The sequence below is a fragment of the Chenopodium album genome, chromosome 20 (genome assembly GCF_948465745.1).
Source record: "Chenopodium album chromosome 20, dcCheAlbu1.1, whole genome shotgun sequence".
Taxonomy (NCBI): Eukaryota; Viridiplantae; Streptophyta; class Magnoliopsida; order Caryophyllales; family Amaranthaceae; genus Chenopodium; species Chenopodium album.
In genome coordinates, this window is record NC_137853.1 from 27,532,806 (window position 1) to 27,547,235 (window position 14,430).

Genomic DNA, 14,430 nt, shown 5'->3' on the forward strand with positions numbered 1-14,430 from the left:
AACTAAGGGAGCGCATTACAAGTACTTTCAATGTCTAAGTGTTTCTTCTACTTTTCCTTTATCCTTGTTTCTGTTTTTGTTGAGTTTGCTGCTAGTGTCTTCTCTGAGCTGTAGGCTTATGTAATTGTTTAGACAAGAGATATCTGGTATGTAAACTCAAACTGTTAGGTTATGTACTATACAATTTCCAATTTGTTGCTCTTTTTTCGGATCAGTGGGAGGACACCATTTTTACTAACCCTATGGTTAATCAAACAATGATATGGATGATCATGTAGTATACCGTAATGCATAACTGTGAACTACATTCCTATACAAATGCTACTGCTCCAACATAATTGTCCAGTATGATCCATTATATATAATATCAGGCATTATAAGCTGTAACATACACATTTTAAGCTAAGCTAGACATGAATTCAAATAATGAATGCATGTAGAATGACTATTTTCCAGCAATAAAATGGACTGTTCATACAGATAAGCCCAAAAATGCAAGACAGCTGAAGCATATCCTATATGCCCAGTTTTAAACTGTATCAACAAAGCCTACTCCCTAACTCTGATCTTTTAAGAGTTATTTATTACCTAGATTTCTATATACTGTCCTGAGTAATGCCTGCTTGTCGTAGCACCTCATAAGCAACTACATTCTTAACAGTTTTCGGTGGATACTGTTCTGGAGGATTAGCATAAAAAACAGCAACATCTTTTGCTTTCTTAGCTCGGGACAAAGCAACATATAGTTTCCCATGAGAAAAACACGGACGTGGCAGGTGGATGGACACTTGATTTAGAGTCTGACCTTGAGATTTATTGATTGTCATTGCAAAGCTCAACTTGATAGGGAACTGTTTTCGTTCAAACTGGAAAGGATAATTCACTGATGCAGATGGCCGTAAGTTAATTCTATGTATAAAAACATTATCTCCTTTGTATTGTCCAGTAGCAATCACACACTGAATGACATTTGGAAAGAAACGTTTACAGGTAAGACGTGTGCCATTGCACAAACCAGATGAAGGAAGCAGATTCCTCAGCAAGATAACTGGACAGTTTTCCTTGAGCACAAGTTCATGAGGGCTCATTCCACCTGGACATAAGCTGTTTATGAACTCTGTAGGATATATATTGCACGAATCATTCAACATGATGTCAAAACTTTTGTACGTGACAGACCTTCCCTGAAATTGTTCTATCATAAATGCATTTATGGAATCCACCTCATCATTTAACGGTGTCAAAATTGCCCGATTGATAAAACTGTCAGTAGAGAAATTACCCTGCATCATTTCAGGGAACGTTGCTCTCAGCAGTTCAGAAGCCAAACCTTCTTCATTGTCACAAAACTGTGCAACTTGATCTGGCAATTGTATATAAGCAGATTCTGAATCCTGTAACTCACCATTGCCTAAAGCCAGTAAGAATTTAGAGTAAGGTAAATCTTCTCGAGCTCTAATATTTTCTACCAATCTGAATTTGATGAATTTAGGCCATAAATATGAAGTTACAATACTGGTTTCCACTGCCTCTTTCATTGATCTGTGAGGAACAACTGGCAACACCTGCCTAAAATCACCTCCAAACACAACAATTTTACCTCCAAACATCGTTTTATTATCACATACATCCTGCAACAGTAAATCCAGAGATTCAATATTGTGTTTTTTAGCCATCGACGCTTCATCCCATATTATCAATGTAGTTTCCTTCAATAATGCTGCCAAACTGCCTTGTTTAGGAACATCACAAGCCAATGAAGCGTCACTATCAAGTGGAATTTTAAACCTTGAATGAGCTGTGCGCCCTGAAGGAATATTCGCTGCAGCAATACCTGAAGTTGCTGTTGGCAGAACAATCTTGTTCATGAGTCGAACCTCTGCATACAAAGCATTGTATAAAAATGTTTTACCAGTCCCTCCTGGGCCATCAATAAAAAAAGCACCCGATTTCCCTTCCATGACATATTCCATAATACATGAAAATGCAGCATGTTGCTCAACATTTAGCCTGCACCGGCATGAAAGGCATTCTTCTGGGATAGGAGCATCAAGAGCATCAATAATATCCTTTGTTCTTCTGAACTCAACATCGGTCTGAGCATTCAAGTGCTCTAACCCAAATGCTGACAGTGATTTCCCCATAGCTTCAAGGTACCCTTCAATAGAGCGCACGGTTAACTGATGAATTTTAAATACATTGTTAGTATATTTATGACTGAAATCCTCGGACAAAAAAGGGTAGAACTTAAGCCATAAAGCAGGTGGATCGGCTGTCTGACAGAACATCAGTACTGTTGCAAATAAACGCCGCAAAGCATCTGGCATTTGCACCTCTGAAGCTTCAGACAATGTTAATTCTGCAACGTCGTCATTTTCAATTAAACCTAATTTCAAGGCTGCATCATGAAAAGTTGGATATACATGACCATTCACAGTTCGAAGATGTTCAAATGAAGTTGGACTTCTGACATTAAGTAGCAGCAAGCGTAAGAAAAAACGCTCCCCTTCTGCAGGATATACAAATGCCAACCGACCAACAGAAAATCTATCCAGAACTCTTTCCTTCCATTGCTTAGTACTTGCCTCCCATCTGAAATGTTCACAGAATTCTCCATATAGGTGCCCTGTACCTCCCTCAACGGCTGCATTTACTGCAAAAAATTCAGTTAGCTGAGTGCATGACCGTTTAGAATTAGCAACAACAGCACGTAATCTCTCACGAGGATGCAAGTGCACAGTCTGTGCATTTGGCAAATGTACCTGCAATGGTAGAACTGGAGGGTGCATTTCAAATAAGTCAAAGCTAAATATTCTCCAGGCAGCTTCACAAGGAGATACCCATCTACCCGATTGGAACTGCTTAATTTCATCAACAGAGGAGTCCTCACCAGGAACTATATTAAATGACACTCTGTCATGGCCCTTATATACGTACTTATATAGGTACTTCACTGCTTTAATAGTTGAGCATACCTCAACATTTAAGTGACAATCAAACAGTGCTAAAAGATAAGGATTATATGGAATAACCCATTGGTTATCAAGATATGTGCCGCGTATCTTTACCATATCTCTAGTATCACGCCTTCGGTAGATAGGATAACCATCTTTATTGTTAGTAGTCTCATCTGAAAACTGTTTTGGATATTTATTTTTACAGACCAATGTACCAGCTTTGGTGCGCATACATGGGCACTCTGGGTTTAATGCACCACAAGGACCATGCATCATATGTGCAAGCACAGTTTTACGCAAGCTGCTATCACCAACAGATGGTATCTCAGCACACACAAACTTATCATAGTCAGCAGGACATTTCATTTTCCACTCTGATTTCAATATGACTAAGAAATGAGCATGTGGCAGCCCTCTTTTCTGGAACTCAACTACATACACCATTGCAGAAACCTCACCAAATATCTGTTTTTCCATTATTTCTTTCTTCAGAAGTAATAATTTTGCTCTGAAAATCCTTGCTACTAAGTCAGGACGATCCTGTGCTGTTTCACCAGGAGCCAACTCTGCTTTTATTTCAGCCCAGTTAGCATTACAGGTGATAGTTATAAAGAAATCAGGTTTGCCATACCGCTGAACCAAAGCCATAGCGTTAAGGTACCGTTTCTTCATATCCCGAGGTCCTCCAATAAATGTTGGGGGTAATATAACCCTACGTCCTACATTACCAGCAACAGTTTCTCCACAGTCTAATGAGTCTAAAATGCCCTGATATAAGTCAGCCCGTATACTTTGCTGATTATTCCGGAAATAATCCAGGCGCGTGTTTTCAATTTTTACATACATGTCAACTATATATTGCTGGAAACACCGACCAGCCCTCAACAACAGGTTTTCAGGACGAATTTGCAACTTGTAGGCGTAGTACTCTCTTGCAGAGATGAACTTATCTGCTCTAGTGTTCTTCTTAGATGCTCCTGCATAATAAAATCACTCATAATTATTCATAACCTATCAATTAAACAATAGACAATAACATATAGCATATAGTACATTTAGGCTACTAAATGGACACTTACTCTTATCCTCTTCATTCAGCAAATCCTCAGCATTATGTACAGCACAGGACATTATAGGATCTGGCAATGGAACAGTCCGTCTCACAGTACCATGAGACAACTTCTTTAATCCCTGAGTCCAACCACATTCTCCACGAGGAAATAATAAGGGATACTGCAGTGGATCATAACAGCCATAGTTATGATATATCCTATGGGATTCTTCACCGTCTCCATATACTAAGATATGAGGACCAGAACTCTGACTGGATGATGCATCTTCAGGTTATATAACCGCAACATCATCCACAGCAGGAGCATTATAGACACGCTGATCTAGCACTGTACTCTGATTCAAAACAATACGCGTGTCTACAGTAAGCTGCCTTTCTCTCAGAGATCGGAAAAATACTGCATATGGATTCTGCCGAGAAACATGCATAAGGATATCAATTATGTCTTGTCTCACTTCTGTAAAACATTTAAGTCTATTTTTAGACTCATTCTGTCCATCATAAAAATACAACTGCAAATATCGTGCAGCACCATTATCAGGCACTAAATTTGGAACAAAATGATACATCTGCCCATGCATCTTAAATACATAAATGCCTTTATATGTTCCTGCATCGAACTTCCCTCCCAAGGAACTAAATGCAAATAGATTATTGTACAGCCTAGCATAAGTTCGAAAGTGAATCGCATCTTCATCCTTTGATGTAAACAATCGTCTCAGTTCTGAAGGGTATTCATTTGCTGCAATTTTAATATCTCCATCACCACAGCAGAACTTCAAAGTTTCAAAAGCAAACTTCTTAGCGCCACATTTTACACACTGTGAAGGAGACGGTAATTTCAGAGGTGCAATTGGAACAGGCTGGCCAGACATAGCAGCAGGAACAACTGCATAAATATAAAGTCCATACATATGAATGAGCAACCAACCCAGAATAATACAGGATGTGTTATAAAGAAAAAACAGCAGTTCTCTCAGCAACCTACACTGAGGCTTGGGTTTAGAATGTGTTTTTTTTCTCTTGTGCATTGGGCCACTGCATAAAAGGAAAACAACATTACAACTAATATCAAGTAGACAAAACACAGCACCAGTTAACAAATCATGTACCTCTTTGGCAGTATCTCCGCCATTTCATCAAGACTACGTTTTTTTCTAGTCATACGTGATTTCGGTAGCCTCTCAAGTCCCTGCTGTTTACTGAATGCAGTGAAAATATTACAATAAACACCAAACAAAACAACCACCTGCCTTTAAAGCAGAGACAACATATATACTCTCCAAAACACTGGCCAGTACCTTAATGATTCCTGCGTGAGTTCACTGGCAGACACAATAGGTATACAAGGTGACTGTAGTCTGCACACATACCTAGGCGCATTTAGAAAAACTTCAGACACAAAAGACAAACATCTCTAAATATATAACAATACCTATCAGACTGCAACTCCAAGGACCCATTGAGAAGCCGATTTCGTTTTGAAATCTGGGAAGAAGAAGGTTGTCCTACTTGTTGACCACTTGCATTTGACCATGAAACAAATTCGATTTACTATTTAGAACACATCGTACATCAAAAAAGGCTCTATACATACAAGTCTCAACAATGCATAAAGAAGCTACCTATATGTTGCAAATTGAGATGCCCTGGAAGCCTTGTTCATTCTGCTGCAACTTTTACGGGATAAACGTGGAATACCATACCGACAATCTACGAAGTTCATAATATGTTTGTGTAATGAATAAACTACAAGCGCTAGAAGCACATACTAACAAATACACTAACAGAACCCAACTGCATCACACAAAATATTTCAAACCATAATCTAGACGAGAAGACAGTAATACCCATAACCAAAGCCACCACCAATTGCCGTCAACTTCCAGACGAAATAACAAGGACACTGATATTTCGTACCACAGTATATACGCTAGAAATCTGCATCCCAAGAACAATAATATGCATTTAATTCCATTTATAGATCATAAAGCTCACAAGAAATATTCAGTATTAGCAAAACAACAACAGTAATAAATACACATGATCCAACATGCTCATTGCAACAAATAGTATAATTCAAAATGTAACAATTCACTACATATATAGGAATATTACATACATATTTAAAACCTCAGTCCCATTACACCAAAAGAAGCAGCAATCTTATATATGCTGCCTTAGACACCCTACATTACAGACATGGGTATAGCACTCCGTGTCCATCCTAACAGCATTAGGAACAGTACCAACAACTCCCATGGCCTAACAACGCCGTATATACAAAAATATAATACAAAACAAAAGGAATAATCAACCGATCCTAACCATACACAACAAAAGAACATGAAACACGTCATCCCCTATTCCCTAGCATATCCAACTAAGTAGACTTAGAACTGCTAAACAACCGTCCTAATTCCAGCAAACCAGATACTGCCTGTTCTGAGGTTCCCACCTCTAACTCTTTTTCATGAGCCATTTGCAATAACTTCTTACGCTTAGCTGGAGTAGCTGGCAGAGCGCTTCTAACAGGATCACAGGTTCCTTCATCAACTGGGGCTGCATTCTCCTCACGAACTACCAACGGTGTAACAGCACCTTGTGGAGAAACATCTTCCAGGCGTCGAAGATGTGCCTTTAGAACTAAGTACCTCTCCCTTAGCAAGTAGCACTCTCTACTCATCTTTGCTGTAGCTCCATGATTAGCATCTACTATCTCAATGTTATACTTACAAGCTAAATAAAACACAGCCTTTTTCGAAGCCATCTGCTCAGCAGCGCTTGCTAAAGCACAGAACTCACTAAAAATGCATTCCATTGCACTATTACTACGGGGGCAACTAACCATAACCCATGAGACAAAGCCATGTCCCTCCACCCAAGTAGTCTCAATTGTTGTTACAGATGCACCAGTTTTTCGCACAACGATCACTAACACTTCTGCATAATCAATAGATACATGTACATTGGCCAAGCTTAGGCTATGTCCAGAGCTCTCCCCTGCAACTGCCCTAACAGATTTCCCTTTCTCTTGCAACAATTCAGCACATTTGTTCTTAAACAGCTTCATACATAACTCATGGAGCCTAATCTGGTCATATGTAAAGTCAGCTACCTTAACACCAAAAAGGAACATCAATTTTTTAACAGCTTTATGAGCTGCCCTTTCACGGGATTCCTGGGCTGTAGTTGCATCACCACCAAAGAACGTTAAACGTGATCGACTGTTTGGTCGAACAACCTGCACCCAGACATTATTCCTAGCACTATCTATGAAGCCATAAACTGGTGTTGGGAACTGCAGCCAAGCAGTTATCTTTAGCAACAGGGGCTCAAAAGGGATATAAACCTTGCTGAGTTTTGCAGCCATAACCTGTAATGGCAACATCCACATTTAGACATGCAATCACTGCAGCATAGCAACAGCAGACATTCCCCAAGTACATACAATCAAATAGCAAAACCATGGCAGGCACTACTTCCAAGACACACAGCCTTAAAAACTATTCAACATCCTTCATAAAAGTCTATATCAAACAGAATGAACTATATGCCATTCTTTTGCTTGTTCAAACCTGATAAAATGCCATAGAACAGCTATACACCTTTTTTTTGGCCTCATCTACTTTTCTCATTCAATGTCTCTACCTACTCAATAAAAAAAGTCCAACTCTTATCTGAAAAGCAAGCATAAACACCCCAACAACACACAGCACACCAAAAACAGAATGAAAGGCAACCATAATACCTTCCAACCAACAAACACAAAGCTATTAAAACCAGAACGCCAGCAGTCCTACATACACCACAAACACAGAAGTACACACTGCAATGCACAAACTAAATAGCAGGTAAGAACAGAAGACTGTAAAAAAAAATATGCACCAGAGAACACATCACCTGGAAAACGATCAGCACCCAAAACCGACAAAAAGATCCACAATGCTTCCAACGCACCTGAAACACACACCAAGAAACACAGGCAAAACCCCAAACCCCACCCCCAACCCCAAACCCACAAAAAAAAAACAGAAAAAAAAAGAAAAAACAAAGTTAAAAGACAACACACAATTAAGTACTACAGTTGGATTCAACCACAGACAGATCATGCAAGCATATGTCAATTCTTGAAAAATTACAAGAAACAAATACAAGAAACAAACTTAAGCAACTAACTAATAAAAAAAAATGCATCCACTACCCAAACTAACCCAAAAACATTCAACTAACAATACACATCACCATATAAATACAATCTGTCAAGCCAAATTACTTTTCATAACTCCAATCAATACGAAGCAAAGAGAGAAAACCCGGAGAAACCTTTCCCTTTTTTTTTACAAAACAAAAAACAAAAAGCATACACAGATGAAATAGACTTAAAATGCCATACAACATATATAAGAAGCAAGAAACATACAAATCTCAAAGTAAGGATCCTCTAAAAAGAACCAAAACACTACCCAAAAACACTAATGCACGACCAACAATGCACACCAACGTATTCCCACGATAAAATCAAGCAATTCTTTCAAGCCATTATATAATTATAATTTCACGATTAATTGTGGCAAACAAAAAAAAGAGAAAAAAAGAGAAAAAAGGAAAACACAAAATAAAGTACCAGTGCATAAAATAAACGAGATTTAAAAAAGAACATTAAAAAGAAACAAAACAACAGAGCAAATTGCACTTACAGAGACAAAGCTGATGATCACAGCTACTTCAAAATCCTCCACACAAACCACAAATAAATGGAAATTTCTATATCTAACTATATATATAAACGAGAAATGAACTAAGCTAATAATCTCAATATCACCGACCTAGGCAGTCCAAACAGTGAAACAGTAATAGCAAGTACACCCAACTGCCCGTACATGCAACACACCCAAAACTCAATTACACTAACATAATCATATTGAGTGACATGACACACATAAATTAATCATGTATTACCGAAATTAAAAAACCAAAATCACAAATCAGTCAACTCTTAATAGCCATTTAGTGGAAAAAATAATGTACTTTCTTATTGTTTTTTTTAAAATTTAAACAAAAAAAAGGGAAAAAACACAAAAAAAAAAAAAAAAAAAAAAAAAAAAAACCTAAAAATTCAACTTCCCTGACAGTCAGACACGACAAGACACATAAACCCACCCATGCAAGTAAAAGGAAAACCACCAAGGCAAGTAAATTCCAGTCAACACAACCAAGGGCAAAACTGGGAAGTTTTTCACATCGGGGGCAAGAGTGTAATAGCTCACGTTTTCACTGTTCATTGAGAAGGCACTGTTGCTAGTGAACAGTGATGCCTGAGTTGAACTTTTATATGGTTTATAGATTGATATATGGTTGATCGCTTAACTTGTTTGGTTGTACAAATCTATAACTTTATACTAAAGGGGAAACCAGTTTTGACACATGTCATCTCCTGGTTAAAAAGTTTCCCTCCAAAAGTTTTTTTTTATTTTTTTTATTAAAGCTTCTCAGAAAAGTTTTAAATACAAACTATACAATAATATTTCACTTCCTATTTGATAAGTATATTTCATTTGTACACATTCAAACAAAGATATTTTTTTTTATACAATATTATGCAATAGTAGTTTTTTTTATCTATAATTTTGTAATGTAATTCATAGTTATTTTTATTAGTCGTGCATATATTATTCTCTCTGTTTTCTTTGGTGTGATAAATTTTTTTTTAACTATTTTTTGTAATTACATAACTTTCATCCTATTTTGCAATTAGGTATAATTTTTTATAATTAAATAATAATGTTAAACTAATGCTAAGTATTAAGTGATAAAAGTTATCGTGCATGGCACGGGACTTAACCTAGTTAAATATAATAGTGAGTAAGCAATTCTTGAATATCCTTTTGTAGTGTATAGAATGTAGTTATATTAGGAAGTAGCAAGGATATTTAAATGGTGCCACTGACTTTATTTCTTTGTTGGATTTGGCGTCTTTTTCCCATAGTACGTTGTTCGTTGTTGGATATTGATATAGATGGGTTTTCTTAAGGGAAAATTATTATGGCGATGTGGACATGTGGTGGTAGCCCTGGTAGGCGGAGTTTGTGAATAAGCTAGTCATATTGATCATGCATAAATTCCATGAAATAAACCCTTTGATGGTATGCACAAAGTGTGATATCTATGTTTTACAAGATTGATTATTGAATATAATTGTACGGTGTTGATCACCAAACTAAAGAGGGTGGTTTGTCCAAGTTAATGACAAGGCCATGTTAAGGGCATTGTAGCATTTTCAGAAATTTTCAATGTTTATAATCGGTCTTTCATTCATAAAACTGCTAAATACTTCATATAATCCTCTATATTCTTGTCGGGGAAAGAACTTGAATTGATGATTGGTTAATATAGCGTGAGATGATATGTGTAATTATCAACCTAATCAAAATTCTGTGTTTTATTAAAACTTAAAAAATGTATTGGCAAGTTTGTGGGGTTAGTTTGTAGAAGAAATGTATTTGGATTACTCATTCTTAATATTGTGGTTTACTTATTACTTTTAGGTCCCGTGTCATGTACGATTATTTCACTAAACTTAATCAATAAAAAAAACAAAAGATTGTATTAAAAAATAGCATAGATAAAGTACATCTATAACATATTTATTAGTTTCTTATTTTACGTATATAATGCAATGAAACATGAAATATAACGAAAGAATCAATTAGACAAATGATGAGTTTATTAAAACTAAATCTACATGTTAGACCACATGAGTGTTTTAAACATTCAATGATTAATCCTTTATTTTTCTCAAATTATTTTTATTTATTTGTTTTTTTTTTTTTTGGAAAAACAAATTATATTGATAGTTTAATAAAGACTATTTTGAATACTGTGCATGACGTGGGAACTAACCTTGATACTTTATGGGCAGGAATGAATGCTAACCCTGTTTTGATATTTAATCAATTTTTTTCCGTAAATTACAATACTATATGAAAGTATTGGAGATACAAATACAAAGAATTTAATCAAATTATCTTACATGGTACATGTACAGATAAAGTATTTATAATGTTGTGATATATTGCTAAACTCCCTTCATATTTTTATTAGGCTATTCATATTTAAATTAGGCAAGAAACCATTTAAAGTATTGAAAAAAAAAATCAAAATTCTCATTTAATAATAATTTGTGTAGTACAAATCTATTATTTAATAGACTCTTCATTTTAAATTATATCAATCAATTGAATAAAAAAAATTATGATGCATTAAAGATTTGTCATACAGAATAATATTTATGGAAAACGGACTAATAAATAAAAGGAATATATTTATTATAAAGATACATATAAAATATTTGAAATAATAATATGCTAATTATATTATACCAAACTTCTCAAAGAAATTTTAGCAAAAAAGGGAAGATTATTTTGGAGGGAAAAATTACACCAAGAATTGACCAATGTCATTCTTGGTGTCTATTTTAGTATTATATTATTGATTATTGATTATTGATTAATTTAAGTATTACATTGATTATTACATACTGTATTTTATTTGTTTCTTTTTTAGTAAACATGCCCGGAAAGATGAGGGATTGGGCGTAGGGAGTAGTAGTTGAGCCCTACACCCTAATGTAGGGTCTTCTACCTACACCCCATGCAAAACGACGTTGTTTGATCCCTCTCATCCACTAACCACTAACATTTTTACCTTCATTAACATTAGTTAATTATGTAACAGCCCCTAGCCCCACATATATATACATTAAAAAAAACAACACGACATTTGAAATCATATTCTCACTCTTCACCCATTTCTCTTCACTCTCTCTCTCTCTCTCTCTCTCTCTACACCCATCTCTCTACCATTTTATCTCACATAAAAAGCTTAATTTGCAAAATTGTTACAAAATTATCTCAAAAAATTGTTCAATCACAATGAAATTCAACGAAACAAGGCGAAATCTGAAAGAGTAAGTCATTTAGTTTAGATTTGGAGTGAAAAATAGTATAATCCCTAGGTTTTACTATTTTTTTGTTGCAATGTATTTCGGGAACATAATCGAAACATCAACCATGTAAAATGTATATCAACGTAAGTATTATACTATAGTTTTAGTAATTTTTATTCAAAAGTAGTAAATAAAATCATCAAATTTCTTCATTTTTATTTTGCAGAGTGAAAACAATTTCAGAAAAGAAAAACAAAGATTCTGAAAAAATAATGTAAGCATTAATAAATGCTTCGTTTAGTTCAGTTATGAAATATATTTGTGGATGTCCATTATACTTTTGTATCATTCCGAAACTTTCTAGATTTTAGGGTTTAATATTCTCCAAGCAAACCATATTAACTATACAAGTAGAATACACGTCAATCCACAATCTCGCATGTTTCTCCCTATTTTACAACATGTTATCTTCACCAAATCTCTAGCTAATTGAGCATAAAATACGATTAGCACTATAACCAAGAAAGCTAATACGAGAGCCTTGTACTTTGATTATAGTCACATCTCAAGGATAAATGATAGGTTGTCGTACACCTGTCAAAAATAAATTCCTAACAAAACCAACTAACAATGTTGTAGGGTAAGTAGGGTCGAATCCACAGAGAGACAGATATTTAATCTAACCTCTAAGAATTTGATGAAACTAAACTATGTCACGAAATTGGGATAAAAAGATAGTTTAAATTAAAATAAGAACAAAACAATTAATAAAAAGACCTATGGTTATGGTTCATCATGCTTATAGTTAAATCTATAAAATATCAATAACAATTCAATCATTCATATCTAGAGCAATTGTTAAGCCTACGGTCGGGTCTTAACGTTATGTAGTTCGGTCTCAACATAATTTGAATTGCTAATTCTAGGTAAGTGTAGACACCTAAAATGTCTCCCCAAAACCAAACCCGATGATGAACAACTTTTCACCGCCATTATTGGTCGAGTTGAGTATTTAACCCCGGGAGTGCTTAAAATCCATGTTCAATCAAACTCAGCTCACAAAATAATCAACAAATCAGTCCTAATGTTTAGTCAAAGCATAGTTGAATTTATATTTTGGCCCGAACCATTTTTTATTCATTTCGTATTATTTATTATTTTAGACCAAATAATGAATAATAAACCTAAACAGTCCGAAATTATAAACGACACTTAAAAATGCCAAGCGTAATTAGGTTTAAAATGAATTTGGACGCAAAATGGAAAAATGTCCACCGTGCCACGGTGGAATTCCCCACCTCGCAGCATATTTTGCCGTGTCACGGCACACATGCCGCGGCACGAGAATTTCTCGTGTTTTCTCCGCGTAAAACTTGAACGTGTTTTATCATTTTATGGTTGCTACTTCCCCGCTTACGTCATGCTACATTATCCTGTGTCACGCAAGATTTTTCCGTGTCGCGGCAGACATCTGACGTGTCATGGCACCCAAATTTAGGGTTTTATCATTTTAGGGTTCCGTGTGTTCCTTCTACTCATTTCCTCTAAAAATACCCCCTCATTTCTGCAGTTCGGGGCATCAATTAATTCTCTCTTCTCTCTTCTATGCTTTAGCCTAAACACTAGCCTACCCTATTCTTCTAATATACCTCCCTAAAGTACTCCTAAGTCTGTACTTTACCCAAGGTTCTGTCTACTGTGATACCAATACATTCATTTCCCAATATCATAACACATATCAATGAGTGAATGTCAAGAAAACACGCCTTGGAAAAAAATGTGATTGGGTATCTACTACCCTCCCCTTCTCAATCACAATAACTCCAAGTGGACGATTATCAACCGCCTACATATAGACAAACCAACAACCTATTAAACTACAAAATAAATGAACGAAATACAAAAAACATAGCTTCATACTCTATTTCAAAATATTAGCGCCTACTGCGGATCCAACACCCTGGCTCTAACAATATTTATTAATTTAGCTTCCCTTGCTTTCGCCATTTTCTTATTCAACTTGCTTGCTCCAGCCTTGCCCTTACTGATTTTCCGGTCCAAATGCTGCAACTCTTCATCCTCACTATCCTACCGATCACTACCACATCCATCTTCACTTCCTTGCTCTGATTCATCACTTGCACCCCCATCCGAATCTTCAAATAGTTCCAAACCCCCCCCCCCCCCTTCATGCCATGTGCAAGCAACTCGTTCATGTAGGTCACTTGATAAGGTTCAACCCCTTGTCGTTTCCTCTTTTTACTGCTTTTCTCGTGTATGTTCTTCTCTGTAGGCAATTTTCTTTTACTAGCAACGACCGCTTTCTGGCTTTTATCGCCAACATTTACACCTTCTTCCACCCCTGGAAGATCCTGTGTAATTTCCTTCATTATGAGCTACAACAGAAAACATAGTAAGTAGGTATACTGGTTAATTCCCCTAATTGTAAACTC

The 14,430-nt window shown here is 35.9% G+C and overlaps 1 protein-coding gene across 1 annotated transcript; it reads right to left on the reverse strand.

Moving 5' to 3' along the window:
- Positions 1-596: 596 nt before the first annotated feature.
- LOC145596957 (uncharacterized) lies at positions 597-14,367 on the reverse strand. The gene is made up of 10 exons (XM_081653145.1): positions 14,172-14,367; positions 7,928-7,989; positions 7,781-7,828; positions 6,441-7,405; positions 5,331-5,402; positions 5,142-5,231; positions 5,018-5,067; positions 4,311-4,918; positions 4,037-4,190; positions 597-3,934 (listed from the first exon to the last, which is right to left on the reverse strand). Exons 1-10 carry the CDS (start codon positions 14,365-14,367, stop codon positions 597-599), a joined length of 5,583 nt encoding a protein of 1,860 aa, XP_081509271.1.
- Positions 14,368-14,430: the final 63 nt, after the last annotated feature.

Excerpts from the sequence above, each read along its gene's own strand:
- LOC145596957 (XM_081653145.1), bottom strand. The coding sequence starts at position 14,367 with ATGAAGGAAATTACACAGGATCTTCCAGGGGTGGAAGAAGGTGTAAAT. Across the intron at positions 5,403-6,440 it reads GGTTTGCTGGAATTAGGACG|GTATGTGTGCAGACTACAGT; the intron begins GTTGTTTAGCAG and ends AAATGCGCCTAG. Across the intron at positions 4,919-5,017 it reads TTCTAAACCCAAGCCTCAGT|TTGTTCCTGCTGCTATGTCT; the intron begins GTAGGTTGCTGA and ends ATATTTATGCAG.